This window comes from Daucus carota, chromosome 9 (assembly GCF_001625215.2).
Source record: "Daucus carota subsp. sativus chromosome 9, DH1 v3.0, whole genome shotgun sequence".
In the NCBI taxonomy this organism is placed as follows: domain Eukaryota; kingdom Viridiplantae; phylum Streptophyta; class Magnoliopsida; order Apiales; family Apiaceae; genus Daucus; species Daucus carota.
Genome location: NC_030389.2, coordinates 15,897,821 through 15,913,249, shown reverse-complemented (window position 1 = coordinate 15,913,249; position 15,429 = coordinate 15,897,821). Strand labels below are relative to the sequence as shown.

Genomic DNA, 15,429 nt, shown 5'->3' with positions numbered 1-15,429 from the left:
TAAGAAAGCAAGGTAAATAGCAAGTACTATTGAAGGAATCCGTACGAAGAACGTCAAGTGATTTATTGAAATTATATGTCTGAAGAATTTCAGGATGCTGCTGCACACCACTGGAAGAAGTTCATTAATATGTTCAAGCCTCAGTGTACAAATAATCTTTTGTAGCACGTCCAGAACTCCAGAAGGTATAAAGTTTTAATACTTTATTTATTCAGAAGATTCCATACTATTGTTACTAATGAAGAAGAACTACGAAGACAAAGAATCGACGAACAAGCCACGTCTCAAATGTTTATTTGATAAAGAATATTTAATTCAGCTAGATACAGATGAACCAGACAGTACATTTGTGTGTCAGCTACTCAAATTAAGTGTTCTGCATCAACTATAAGTGGCCGTTCAATCAAGACTAAGATCTACAACGTTCATCAAAGCCTGGAGTCCCTGCTGTTGAAGAAATATAATTTAATAAATATTTCTTTAATTATTTCACTTATCAAAATAATTAAATTAGTTGTATAATTTATTTATTAAATTGATTCACCTTCGAATTAATTTAATTTATGAATTTATATAATTAATATAATTAAGTGAGTAATTATTGAGTATTTATTCAATTAAATATAAAGGTTTTATTGATTAAATGACTCGGCATGACATTCTCAGAGAATGTCATACCGTGTCATGTATTTAGGCTTCCTACAGCATGACTTAATAAAGTCATACCGTGTCTGTGCAACAGACATTGTTGTCATGACTTTAACAAGTCATACCGAGTACTGTTGTATGAGTTATTGAATGTCATACCGTGTGTTGGTATCAGACATTCACTGGTATGACTTAAAAAGTCATACCGTGTCCTGTGATCAGGCTTTGTTGCTTTATGTGTATGACTTGCATTTAAATGACTTGAAAAAGTCATACCGAAGTAATCAGAATGACTTTTGTGTTAAAAGTCATACCGAATGACTTAGTGGCCAAGTCAGATTAAGTCATACCGAGTTTTTCAGTATGGCTTTCTCTTAAAATGTCATTCCTTCTTCTTGTTTGGCATGGCTTTGTTGTTTTAAGTCATTCCTAAGCTAGAAAGTCATTCCTTTCAATGTCATACCTAGATCTAAGTGGTTTGCCTATAAATATGGCTTCACTTCTTCATTTCTCAAGTGTTCAAGCATTGTAAAAGCTTTCAAGTTGTTTGTAACTTGCAATTGTTATATCCACAGTTTTCTGTGCTTTGATCACTCGATTGTTTTAATCACTAAGTTAGAATACATCCGGTCGAATTTATTCTACGAACTTTAGTGGACATTAAAACGAACTTTATTAATTATATAACGACTTAAAACATTGTTATATTAATTAATTAAAATCTGATTAACAAGTTTAATTCAAATCAGATTATTCCGCCGCGATTTTTAGTGACGATTGTATTCAACCCCCCCCCCTTCTACAATCGTTTCAGGACCTAACAAATTCCTTCTGGCTCTTCCTGAAAAATGGGATTTGAAAGTCACTACAATAAGAGACAATCTTGATCTTGGAGAAATGTCTCTTGATGATGTTTTTGGAAGACTGAAGACTCATGAACTTGAGATGGAGCAGAGGAGCAAACGTCATGGAAGCAAATCAAAGTCTGTTGCTCTAAAAGTTCAAGAGGAAGCTGCTAAGAGCAAAGGAAAAGCTCATGTCACAAAGTCTGACATTGAGTCATCAAACTCTGATGACTCAAACTCTGATGTTCCCTCAGACTCTGAAGAAAGTGATGATGAGATGATGCAGTTAGCAGCATTGATGGTGAAAAGCTTCAAGAAGTTGGCTTACAAAAAGTTCAACAAAGGCAAAAGTTTTTCAAGGAAAGACAGAAACTCTGACAGAGTTTATGATAAGAAGAACTTCAGGAAGAATGAGGGCAAGGAAGGAAAAGCTGGAAAAGATGACAAGTATACCTGTTTCAACTGTGGTGAAAAGGGTCACTTTGCATCTGAATGCAAGAAAGCCAAGAAAGAAAAGGAAAAAGCCTTTATCACCAAGAAAGGAAACTCGACAGATACATCTGATTCAGAGGAAGAAGTCAATTATGCTCTGATGGCAAACACTGACAACAACTCTGAATCTACTGCTAAGGTACCTCATTCTACTCTTGCCTTTGATACTGAAGATATAACTGAGTTAAGATTGTTTCTTAAAACTTTGCATATCAGCTTTAGAGATCAGACTTTAGAGAATGAAAGATTAAAATCTGAAACTCTAAGTGTAAAGAAAAGGAATGATTATCTAGAAAAAGAATTAGTTCAGATGTTAGAAGTTCAGAAGGAAAGAGATGATGCTGTCATTGTCAAAGATGAACTATTAAAGAGGTATGCATCTCTTCAATCAGAACTTGCTAAGGAAAGGGATATTATTAAGACATGGACTAATTCAGGCAAAACTACTCAGGATATCTTAGGTAGGGGAAACTGGAAGAAGGGACTAGGTTACACTGATAACTCAGAAGCTGAGTCATCAAAAACAGAGTTTGTTAAAACTCAAAAACCTAAGGTTAAACCTGTTAAATTTGTTGCTGAATCCTCTAAGTCTAAACAGAGTAGACCAGAATCAGAGATTAACAACAATTTAAAATCTGATAAGCCCAAACAGGTTAACATAGGACTGATGACTCAGAAACAGCTTAAGCATAAGCTTAAAGAGGTAAAGTCTGATAACAAAGACAAGGAGCCTAGGAAAAATAGAAATGGCAAGGTTGGAGTAGACAAGAGTAATAACTACATGCCTATTCCAAATGCACCTAGGAAGACATGCCATAACTGTGGAAATACTAATCATCTTGCTAATTTTTGCAGGAAGAACAAGGACATTAACTCCTTACCTACAAAGTTTGGAGTTAGAAAAAGTAGTATTAGATATAAACCACAAGATCCATGCTTTCATTGTGGTAGTTTATGGCATTCTATTTATACTTGCAAAGAATATCATAGTTTGTATTATGATTATTATCAATTGAAACCTTCTTTGAAAAAGGTTAATAAAAACTCTGCAAGTACAAAATCTGTTTCTAGTACAAACTCTGTTCCAAGGTCTGTTAGCTCAAACTCTGATAATAATAACTCCGCTGCAAAAGCTAACAAACTTGATAAGGCCAAGGGATCCAAGCAAGTCTGGGTCCTTAAAACTAACAATTAGTGGTCTTTGTGATTGCAGGGCAACAGGAAGAATATCTTAGTCTTGGACAGTGGATGTTCAGGACACATGACTGGAAATAAGGCCCTGCTGTCAGAGTTTGTGGAGAAAGCTGGCCCAAGTGTTTCTTATGGAGATGGCAACATAGGAAGGACTCTGGGATATGGCAACATCAATCTTGGAAATGTCATCATCTCAAATGTAGCTCTTGTTCAAGGGCTAAAACACAATTTACTCTCTGTCAGTCAGATCTGTGACAGAGGATATCATGTTGATTTCTATGAAGAACACAGTGAGATAGTAAGCAAGTCAACAGGCAAGGTGGCAGTGATTGCTCACAAACATGGAAATATTTATGAAATCCACTTGCCTACAAACTCTGAAGGAAAAGCAATTTGCTTATCTACAAGAATCTCTGCAGAAGAAAGTTGGAAGTGGCACAAGAAGCTCTCACATCTCAATTTCAACTCCATAAATGAGCTTATAAAGAAAAAGCTTGTGAGAGGACTCCCTGAATCACTACTCACTTCAGATGGTTTATGTGATTCATGTCAAAAGGCCAAGCAGAGAAAGACATCCTTCAAGAGTAAGACTGAATTCTCAATAAAGAAGCAATATCATCTTCTACATGTTGATCTATTTGGACCAGTTAATGTACCATCCATTGCAAGGAAGAAATATGCTCTTGTCATTGTTGATGAGTATACTACACTTGGGTATATTTTCTTCACTCTAAAGATGAAACAGCTTTGCATCTGATGGATCATGTGAAGCAACTGGACCATGGATCTGAAGACAAAGTAAAGATCATTAGAAGTGATAATGGAACTGAGTTCAGAAATTCAACAATGGAAGAATTCTGCAAAGAAAGAGGTGTAGTGCAACAATTTTCTGCACCTGGAACACCACAGCAATATGGTGTAGTTGAAAGGAAAAACAGGACTCTAATAGAAGCTGCCAGAACTATGCTTGATGAGGCTAAATTACCTACTTATTTCTAGGCGGAAGCTGTTCAAACAGCTTGTTTCACTCAAAATGCAACACTGATTAATAAGCATGGCAAGACCCCATATGAGATGGTGAAGAAAAAGAAGCCAAATCTGAAGTACTTTCATATATTTGGGTGCAAATGCTTTGTATTGAAGACTCATCCAGAACAGCTTACCAAGTTTGATCTAAAAGCTGATGAAGGCATTTTTGTAGGTTATCCTCTGACAACAAAGGCCTTCAGAGTCTATAATCTAAGAACCAAAGTGATCATGGAATCCATACATGTGTCATTTGATGACAAGAGAATTATGGGTTTAGCAGACATGGATGATCATGAAGAACTGCATTTTGAAAATGAAGAAATATTCTCTGATTCGACAAACTCTGATGAACAGTCAAACTCTGACTGTGAGCAAAATACAGCAAACTCTGGTGAAAATTTACAAGTTCATGATGATGAAGCAAATGTTGAGGGGGAGCATCAGAATGTTTCAGACTCTACCCAAGACTCAAACTCATCAGAGAATGCTGACTCAAACTCATCAGAGAATACTGATTCAAACTCTGATAGCACAAATTTAGGGGGAGCTACAGAGAATGAACAACAGAATCAAGAGAGCATGGATCAAGGGGGAGGATCCAATGATGAAAATGGCCAACTTCCACATACTAGGAAGTGGACAAAATCTCATACACCTGATTTGATAATTGGAAATCCAGAAGCAGGTGTGCAAACAAGGACAGCTACAGCAAATGAGTGTTTACATCATTGCTTTCTGTCACAAACAGAACCTAAAAAGGTGGAGGAAGCTCTTCAAGATGCTGACTGGATTCAAGCAATGCAAGAAGAGCTAAATGAGTTTGAGAGAAATAAAGTCTGGACCCTAGTACCAAGACCAAAAGATAGATCCATAGTTGGTACAAAATGGGTTTTCAGAAACAAAACTGATAGTGAAGGTGTCATTACAAGGAATAAAGCAAGACTTGTGGCAAAAGGGTATTCACAACAGGAAGGTATTGATTATGATGAGACATTTGCTCCAGTTGCAAGATTGGAGGCAATTAGAATCTTTCTGGCCTATGCTGCTCACAAGAAGTTCAAAGTATTCCAGATGGATGTCAAGAGTGCTTTTCTAAATGGGAAACTGGATGAAGAGGTATATGTTGAACAACCTCCAGGCTTTGTGGATCCAAAGCATCCAGACTATGTTTATAGATTGGACAAAGCACTTTATGGACTAAAGCAGGCTCCAAGAGCATGGTATGAAACTCTGGCTCAATTTCTTCTTGAAAGTGGATTTACTAGAGGTACCATAGATAAAACCCTGTTTTATTTGAATCATGGTAATGATCTGCTTTTAGTTCAAATCTATGTTGATGATATCATTTTTGGTTCCACTAATGCTAAACTCTGTCAAAGATTTGCCAAGCTCATGCAGTCTAGGTACCAAATGAGCATGATGGGGGAACTCAGTTATTTTCTGGGTTTACAAGTTAAACAGACTGAAGATGGGATTTTTATCAATCAAGCCAAGTATACCAGAAATCTCTTGAAGAAATTTGGTATGCAAGACAGTTCAGCTGCAACTACTCTTATGGCAACAGCAACCAAGCTAGACAAAGATACTGGTGCATCAGTGGATATCACAAACTATAGAGGAATGATTGGATCTTTGCTTTATCTGACTGCAAGTAGACCAGACATAATGTATGCCACATGCCTATGTGCAAGATTTCAGGCAGATCCAAGAGAGCCTCGTCTGATTGCAGTAAAGAGGATATTCAGATATCTCAAGGGAACCACATCATTGGGATTATGGTATCCTAGAGAATCAGATTTTAGTCTAATTGGATACTCTGATGCAGATTTTGCAGGTTGCAAAATTGACAGGAAAAGCACAAGTGGGAGTTGTCAATTTCTGGGTGGAAGACTTGTTTCTTGGTACAGCAAGAAGCAAAAGTCAATTTCAACATCAACAGCAGAGTCAGAGTATATAGCTGCAGGCAGCTGCTGTGCTCAAATTCTTTGGATGAAGAATCAATTGTTGGACTATGGGTTATCCTTTTCTAAAATTCCTATTTATTGTGATAACCAAAGTGCTATTGCTATGACAGGAAACCCAGATCAACATTCTCTGACAAAGCACATCAGTATAAGATATCATTTTATAAGGGAGCATGTGCTGGAAGGAACCATTGAACTTCACTTTGTTCCCACAGAACAGCAGCTAGCAGACATATTCACCAAACCACTAAGTGAAGCAACCTTTACTAGGCTGGTGAATGAGCTAGGAATGATATCAGGAACTGAGTAAACATAATGGTCAGATCTTTCAAGTTTAAATTGTCAAATTACCATATGTATTGCTCACAAACTTGCCATGATATACTCTGATTGTTAAACTCTGATGACATTCTCTGATGATATACTCTGTTTGTTATACTCTGATTGTCATTCTCTGACAATATTCTCTGATGTTTGTAAACTCTGAATCTTGATAAATGATCTCATTTTATTTCTCTGAGACAAATAACCTGTGAAGATACTATGAAGCATGATATGAATTAGTAATCCTGAATCTCAGTTAAGTTCCTTAATCTTGATCTCAATTTTGTGCTACTATTTTACACTATATGCATGTTGATATCATTGAGACTCTATTACTTCACATATCTTAATTATAAGTGAGACTGATTAATTTGCATTTTCTCTCAGTAAATTAGACAGTGATTATAAACTCTGATGCTATACACACCCCTGAAAATAAGCATGGTACTCCTTTGAGATCTTAGATGTCTATATGACAGTGACTGGGAAGACCCAAACATTTGTTGGTATTAAGTAATTGCCAAGATTTTATAATCTATGGTGACCAGTCACAATCTCTGATTACTGGAGAAATACTGTTGCAAAATTATATTTGAAAGGTCGTGATTCATTTACACTGAAAAGCGTCCTGAAAAAAAAAAAAAGGGGGTTAGTTTATTTTATATATTTCTTCATCAGAGTATGTCTGTTGTCTATGTCTTGAGAGTTTAAATAAATTATTTTTGTCTACCTTATAATTACGAAATTGTGAAATTCTTTAGTCTCTGATTTAATATGTTAAATCACACACATTATTTCACAAGCACATTATTGAGCTATGGATTTTATGACAAACTCTGATTTTTTGATGAATGTTCTAAACATTATGTCTTATTCTGAGGTACTTAGAAATTTATTTTCTTTGTTTTAAATCTCAGAGTTTAAAATACGAGGGATTTGATCTTGATTTTTAAAATCTTGTACATTTCAGGAGTTTAAATATTCAGAGAATGTGAAGAGAGTGTACCAAACGGCTGTATTGTTAGTGGGTTTACATGTCAAACATTTTCATAGGAGAACGTGTAATCAGCATTTATAACTGCACAAGTTTTACTGCGCTCATGATTACTATTTTCCTTTCTCCATGCCACTAACATTCATCTACCAGTTAAAATCTGACAGGTGTCCAGCTGAACAAAAAGCCCAAGCGTGTACAGCTAAACAAAATCTGAAGAGTTTATCACATCAGATTTTATTGCTTATTATTCACTTATACACTTCATCTTTACACATACTCTCTCAACAAACTCTTACGCTTTTCTCTCTGCAATTCAAATCTTCTCGTACACACTTTCTCAAACACCTTCCTTCCTTTACAAACTCTGCTCCAATGGCCACTTCAGCGTTTACCTATGCAGGTGTGAAATTTGTACCAAACAACCACGCAGCCATTCTTGACACCACTGATGTTCCAAGGGATTATCATCCCATCCAGCAATTCTTGGCACAGAGTGCCCTGGCCACTGCCCTTACAGCTCCTGCCAGACTCTCTGGAAGCCAAATCATCACTTTTTGGAGAACAGGGCATTATGACAATGGTGGTGCAGCTGGATCACCATCCATTGTATTTGAGTATGACGGAGCGGAGTATGCTGTCACTCCAGCCACCGTCCGAGCAGCATTCAACCTGCCAGAGCATGCTGCTTACATTACAAATGGAGATGCCAACCTCAGAACAATGATGACTGATTTGGGCTACTACGAATCTCTTGATAAATTGGGTCAATTAAAGCGTCCAGGACTCAGGAAGGAGTGGAGCTTTTTCTTCGACTGCATTACCAGGGCCTTCCAGAAGAAATGCACAAACTGGGATGCCATACCCATGGATATGCTGCAAATTGGGTATTCTCTGATCTATTCTACTAATTTCGATTTTGGTAGATTAGTTATTAGAAATATTGGTGAAAGAATGCATGAAAATCGTCAGATTATATATTTTTCACGATTTTGCCAATTGCTGTTTAATGCCACTGTTGGAGAAGTGGCTTTTGATGCTGCAGATGAGATCAAACCTTTTAAACTTCATAAAAGGGTTTTCAAAGATCTCATATCTAAAGATGAGAAGAGACCAGTTCTCAGGCCATTACAAATTCCAGCTCCATTAAGAGCTAGGCTGAATCTGCCTCAAGCACCACAACAACAGCCTCAAAACCAACCACAACATCCAGTCTCTCCTACAGCCACCAGACAACCCAGATCATCAACACCAAAAACATCAAGGGCTACAAAGTCTGATGCAGCCCCTTCCACTGTGAAGACCAGAACCTCTGTTGCTACACAAGTTCTGAAGACAAAGTCTGATAGGCCAACAAACTCTGATACAGTTCCTACTGTAAACTCTGAGACAGTCTCTAAGAATTTAAACTCTGAAGCTGCTTCTCCACCAAAGCAGAAAAGAAGGAGACTTGTTGCAGCTTATGATTATGAAGATCTGGAAGCCCCTCCTGCAACAAACTCTGAACCTACTCAGGCTAGCCCAAAGTCAAAAACAGTAAGATTTAAAGCAAGGGCAAACAAGCCTAAGAGGGCAAAGGTACCAATTACTGAAATCACAGATTTCACTCTTGAGGAAGAGCAAGCACCATCCACTTCACTTACTGATTTATCTCAAGCTCTGATGGTGCATCCTCTTCAAGTTGTTCCACTCTCAACTGCTACAGCATCTTCTACTTCATCTGAAGTAGATGAGGAAATAATTTGCAAGGAACAAGCTACAGCTGAAGCTGAGACAACAGTGTGTGATTCTCACATTCCAATATCTGATCATGGACCCTCCACTCCAATTCCTCATTCTCCATTGAAATTTCCTGAGGGTGCCATTATTCATGATACAGCTCCAGAAAACTACAAGTCAGCTGCTGTAATTGAAGAATCTGACAAGGTAGCATTGGAAGCATTGCAGTCCCTTGCTAAGGCTGGTGAAGAGCCTAGCAACTCAAAATCTGAAGATCAAGAAAAATATGTTCCAGATGTTGTTAAAAATGCTGTTGATCCTGCATCTGATGATGATGAGGATGATGAAAGTGAAGATGATGACAATGAGGATGAAGTCCCCATGTCTCTTCAACAACAGAAATGGGAGTCTACCAGCCAATATAATGCCAGGCTGCAAACTCTGAAGCCAAACTCTGAGCCTCTTCCCAGGGATCTTCAGGTTGATCCACCAAATGAAGTATGGGATAAACTCTGGCTGAGCCACCAGCATTCTCTGGAGCCAGCAAAGGCTGAAGAATTCTTATCCATGGCAGAGAATAAGATTACAAACTCTGATGTTATGTCAAGCCTCAAAGCCACAGTTCTATATCTGAAGACATTTCATACTGCTCATGCTCAGACATCTAAGTCAGTAGATGGTCTCAGAACAGAGGTAGCCAATTTTAAGGAAACTCAGAATATGGACAAGAAAAGGCACTTGCTACCTCTGAAGGAAGACATGAAGAAGCTGGTGTCTGCCAATCAATCTCTGGAACAGAGGATGTCAAACATTGAGTCTACTCAAGAGGCAATGTCCAAACAGCTTGAAGCCATCCAATCTTCACTTTCTCTGATTACTTCAGTACTGATTCCTGATGAGGATGATGTCAAAAAGGGGGAGAGAGTAGCTAATGTCAAATGCAAGACTACTTCTCAAACTCTGAAGAGAAAGAAAAATGATGATGATGATGATGTGGATGACTTCACCAAGAACAAAAGATTTCAAGCTGCCACTGGTGGAAGAGTTTCAAACTCTGACAGTCAAAAACAGTCTAAGCAAAGCTCAAAGTCTGCTCCAGTTCCAACACACAATGTCACATCTGGATCAAAGCAAAGACCAGTGGCTGGATCAGATAAACCAATGACTGATGAAGAGTATGCTAGATTGTTATTTGAACAAGAAAATCCAGAAGCCAAATTGGATTTGGAGTTGATTGCTGCAGAGGAAGCTGAGCTAAAGAAAGAATATGAGCAAGCTATAACCTCAGGCAAAATCCAGAAACCTGCAAAATCAACTAACAGACCAAAGGAAAAAGGAATACTGATCAAAGAAACTACTGTTGTTGATCAGAGTTTACCAATCAAAAAGGTATACTCTGAAGATGAATATACAAGCAAAGGCAAAAGCATAGTAGATGATAGCCTTAAGAAAGGCTGGACTCAGAAGAAGCCTACAACCTCTGACAAAGATCAAGTTGTAAAGGGAAAGAAATCAGAAGCTGCAATCTCTGACAAAGCTCATATTGCAGAATCACAAGAAGAAAAATTAACCTCTGACACAGCTCAAGTTAATAAGGAAGCAAAGAAAGACACAACCTCTGACAAGGCTCAAGCTGTGTTTAAACCAACAACAACTCCATTGCCAGGATTTGCAAAGCCAAGTCTGATGACTGAGATAAATTTTGACAAAGGCTCAATTCAACCAATCTCTCATCGAAAAGCAGGAAGAGATAAAGGAGGACTAGGATCTAAATATGAAAAATTTGATCAGAGTATAGGATCAATGTCAACAGACCCCTCATCTCTCTGTGCACCCAAGACTGGAGCATTGCAAGAAAGAATGGACAAACTGGATTCAGTCCAACTGGTGAAGAATGACAGAGGTGATAACATTCTTATCTACTTCATGTCTGATGGAACAGTGTTTAGGGTTATTGAAGCTGATCTCTATGCTAAACACTGGAAGGAATTGAGATATGTCTCACACATATTTCAAGTGAAGAACAAGTCATGTCAACACATCTCAAATCTACTCAAAGATCAAATCAGAAGGAAGATGGGTATAACAGGAAACAAGAATGCTGGACCTTTTATTCCTAAGTACTTCAATCATCAAGGACAGCTAGTTGAGATGAAGAAGAATTCAGCAAAAATAGAAACAATAGCTGGAATCAGTACTCTTAGTTTCAATGAAGAGTCTGACAAAGGTTATTACATCAGGCTGGATAAAGACATGAGAAGAAACAAGATCTATGATCTCAGAGCTGCAATCTATCAAACTGGAGTTTCAGATCCAGAGCTAAGAGAGATCAAGAGACAGATGATCACAGCACTTACAGAAGCTGAAAGAGAACTCCTCAGAGAATACTTAAAGACAGCCAATGGTGTCTATGAAGCTAAGGAGTAAAGTATCTGTAAGTTTTAAAAGTTTTCTGTTATATAGCTAAACTCTGTTGCATTTGACTTATTTGTTTTGACATCATCAATTATCTGTTAACTTGCACATAAAATATTTATGCACAAGTTGGGGGAGATTGTTAGATATAATTGATGATTACTAATGTTCTTAAAGTTTGTTTTAGAACAGGAGTGATCAGAGTTTAAGCTGGAAGCTGATCAGAGTTTAATAAAGGCTGACCAGAGTTTGATAAAGTCTGATCAGAGTTTACATAGTCAAGACTCGTCAGAGTTTACACGTGGAAAGAGCTCAGAAGCGGATATACTTCAAGGAAGGATAGAAGCGGAGGAGTGATTTGCTGACTATGGAAACTAAACAGAAAACAGTAGCAATCTTTGATTGATAGAATACATAGCTGATTTATAGGATATCAAATCAGAGATTGATTTTGTAACTGTGTCTATATAAACACAGATTAGGGTTACTCTATAAGAGTTAAGTTATCGAGTATATTTTACAGAACCCTAGCAGCTCTTAGTGATAATATATAAATCACTGAGAGAGTTTTTGTAACCATTCAAGCTTTATGAATAAGAGTTTACTGCTTTCAATCTCTTATATAATCATATTGTGTTATTGATTGTGTTCACTATATAAGTTAATATAGTGAGTTTATAGGACCTAACAGAATATATTTATAGTATTTATTCAAGTCAAAACTTTTGTCTAAATCCTTTTACAAATCGTCAAAAGAATTTTCGTATTTTATCGTATTCCGAAAATCGGTTTTTATCATTTTAAATCCGGATAAAATACTTCCACTTGCTAGAATGACTTGAAACTTTGGGGATGTCATTTCTATATGTATAGGCATGTTAGGTAAAAGTTTCGTAATTTTTCGAGAACTTTCGTTTCGTAGCGTTTTTCTGTCTGTCGTCTCGAACTTCGAGTGAGCGTTTGACCTAGCAAACTTTGACCAAAAATCACCAAACTTCACAGAATTTCATTTTCCAATATTTGGAGATTTATCATATTTTTGGTTGAATTTATTGAAGACTTTCGGAAATTCGTCATATTTATTAAACGATACGTGATACGTATTTAATTGCAAAACCAAAGCGTTTCTATTGTTTAATATATATTCAAATCTGATGAGAATTTTGGCACATGCTTGAATTCCCCACCAACCAACAAACTTGGTTCACAATTGGCCACATCTCTCTCAATCTCACCATACACTTACATTTAATCTAAACCCTCCATTCTACCTAACCCCTCCTATAAATAAACACCCACCCCCACCCATTTATCTCAATCTAAAAGTCATAGAAGTGCTGAGATTTTTGAAGTATACACTCTCTCTTTCATCTACAAACACTCTCTACCAATACTTCTTCTCTAAAACCTCCATTCTTATATATATATATATATATATATATATACATATATACACAAGGTTTTAGTTATACAAGCTTTTGTTTATCCAACCAAGCTTTGTCTCACCACTTTAGCTCTTTAACCACTACCATCTTGCCTCCCGAAGGGCTGCCCAAATTCGTCCGTGTGCTTATAGTCCTACCAAACCTCCGACGAATTTTTCCGGTGAACTTTCCGATTGTTCTCGTAAGTGGTTATAATTTTAGCTTCATTAATCCGTGTCTTAACCGACCATTTTATTTATACAAGAGCTCGTTATTATCATCGATCTACTCTCTACAAAAACTCTTCATCTCATATCTCTAATAAAAAAAGATTTATTATTTCGAACAAATTACATACACGAACTAAAGATTCGTTGTATTCGAAATACACTAACACGAACTAAAGTTTCGTGATATATTTGAGATTTATTATACAAGAACAACTTTTATATCGTACGATCTAATATTCTCTCAAATATATAATATAAACGAACATCGATTCGTACTGTTTTGTATACAAACTAAAGTTTCGTTATACACCTCGAAAAAGAGGATTATATTTGACGACGGTCAAATCGATTTAGTACAGCTTGATCTAATTCCCTACTAGCACCTTGTGTTCCGTTGGGAAGGAAACGATCTAAAAAGTTATTTATTTCTTTAACATTTATTTAGCACTTATCTTGCCAACTAATCTAATCTAACCTTCCGCGATTAACTTAACTTGTTATTGTTGCCTGGTTAACATCCTACTAGCCCCTTTAGCGCTCCGTGGGAACAATAACCGGATAGGCCTACTATACGTATTTATATACTTTCTGCACTTTATAGTTGTTATTATTATAAGTGTATAAATATTGGAAATATTATTGGCTTGTGCTAAAGTTAAAGAAACTCTCGACTCTCTCTCTACGAACTTTAATTGATTTAATTTAGTCTCGAAAGACTACATAAAAGAGAAGAGTTATATTGAAAAGAAGCAAAGACTTCTCGATTATATTACTTTGAAAATAGACGTATTTTCATATAACAAAGTAATAATATAAGTCTTGTGCCGTCGAGCCTAAATAGACTCAAAACTCCGAATATAATTTATTCGATCTACACGGAGTTTACAAATACAAGTATTCTTTGATTTTTCAAGATCGTATTTATCAAAGAAAGAATACTTTTACTCCACCCATATATTATTTATTTGGAGTAAGACATATCGTATACTTCGATTTAATATTAATCATTCGAAAAGTATACAAGTTATAAATATTCTTTATTGAACATTATTACACTCGGCCTAGACATTTCTAGTCCAAAACCCTTTTTATAAAACCCAAGTTATTTGTCGTAGATATTGTTTTCTGAATTTTGTAGTGAGGAAAAGTGAAGTGAGGTGATCTTCGTTTCAAAACCCAAGTCCTAGGCGTGCTAACGGGGAGTTAGTCGTCTTCGCACCGTGAGGAAGAGGAAAGACCCAAGATCTAAGACCTTTGTCCAAGACCCGCAAAAGTTTAGAAGTTCAAAGACTACACCCGGGGTACAACGACTTTGAGGAGGTGACGGGGAGTTACGCTCCAAGACGAGTCTTGTAAGTTTACATTTATAGTGAGGAGGTAACGGGAAGTTACGCTCCAAGATATATATTTGTAAAGGCTTCTCCGCCTACTGTAAAGGAGTATCTTTATAGTAGAGAAAATCTCGAGTCCGGGGAGGAGCTCAGGGACTGGAGTAGGGGTGAGTGGACTCCAAAGGTTGAGTTAGCCACCGCGAACCAGGATAAATCCTTGTGTGTGGTACTTTACTTTCTTTGCTCTTTGCTTCCGCACATATTTACTGCTCATACTCTCGATACAAGTTTTAAAAAGGGGATAAACTTTTTATTACACCGCATAAATTTTTAAATTGGTGGTTAAGCTATTCAACCCCCCCTTCTAGCTTAATTAACCTCGTATCGGACCTAACAATAAGTAAATTTTCTTAATTATTAAAAATAAAAATTGATAAATATACAGTATAAAATAGAGATTAACAGCATAGAAACTAGTGATGTTTGTGGTTATAAACAGTGATTCAAGGAATGGTTTCTAGTTTCCAGAATAACATTGGTTTCTATTTGATCACTTGCCTACATACATATTTACATACATATATATATATGGTGAGGTTCAAATTAGAACTAGATTTAAAGTTAAAAGGGAAAATATATTTTTTTGCCACTTAACTTATAGTGTTTTTAGAAACTTGCCACCCAACTATATTTTGTTTCCTTTTACTCACTAATGTTAGGTTTGGATCTTTTTTTAACCACCAGCTTAGGTTCGGATTTCATTACTAGCATTATATTAATTATATTTGTCACTAAACTTATTGCTTCTTTAGAAATTAAC

General features: G+C 36.6%; 1 protein-coding gene across 1 annotated transcript; it reads left to right on the top strand.

Annotated features, from left to right (window-relative positions):
* Positions 1–7,865: 7,865 nt before the first annotated feature.
* On the top strand, positions 7,866–10,641 carry LOC135149437 (uncharacterized). The gene is made up of 4 exons (XM_064085162.1): positions 7,866–7,893; positions 8,884–9,068; positions 9,240–9,592; positions 10,581–10,641. The coding sequence occupies exons 1-4, from the start codon at positions 7,866–7,868 to the stop codon at positions 10,639–10,641; spliced, it is 627 nt and encodes a 208-aa protein (XP_063941232.1).
* The last annotated feature ends 4,788 nt before the right edge of the window (positions 10,642–15,429 follow it).

Coding starts and splice junctions, on each gene's coding strand:
- LOC135149437 (XM_064085162.1), top strand. CDS start 7,866: ATGGCCACTTCAGCGTTTACCTATGCAG. Junction 7,894..8,883: donor TTCAGCGTTTACCTATGCAG/GTGTGAAATTTG, acceptor ACTCTGAGACAG/TCTCTAAGAATTTAAACTCT. Junction 9,593..10,580: donor AATGAGGATGAAGTCCCCAT/GTCTCTTCAACA, acceptor GTTGTTGATCAG/AGTTTACCAATCAAAAAGGT.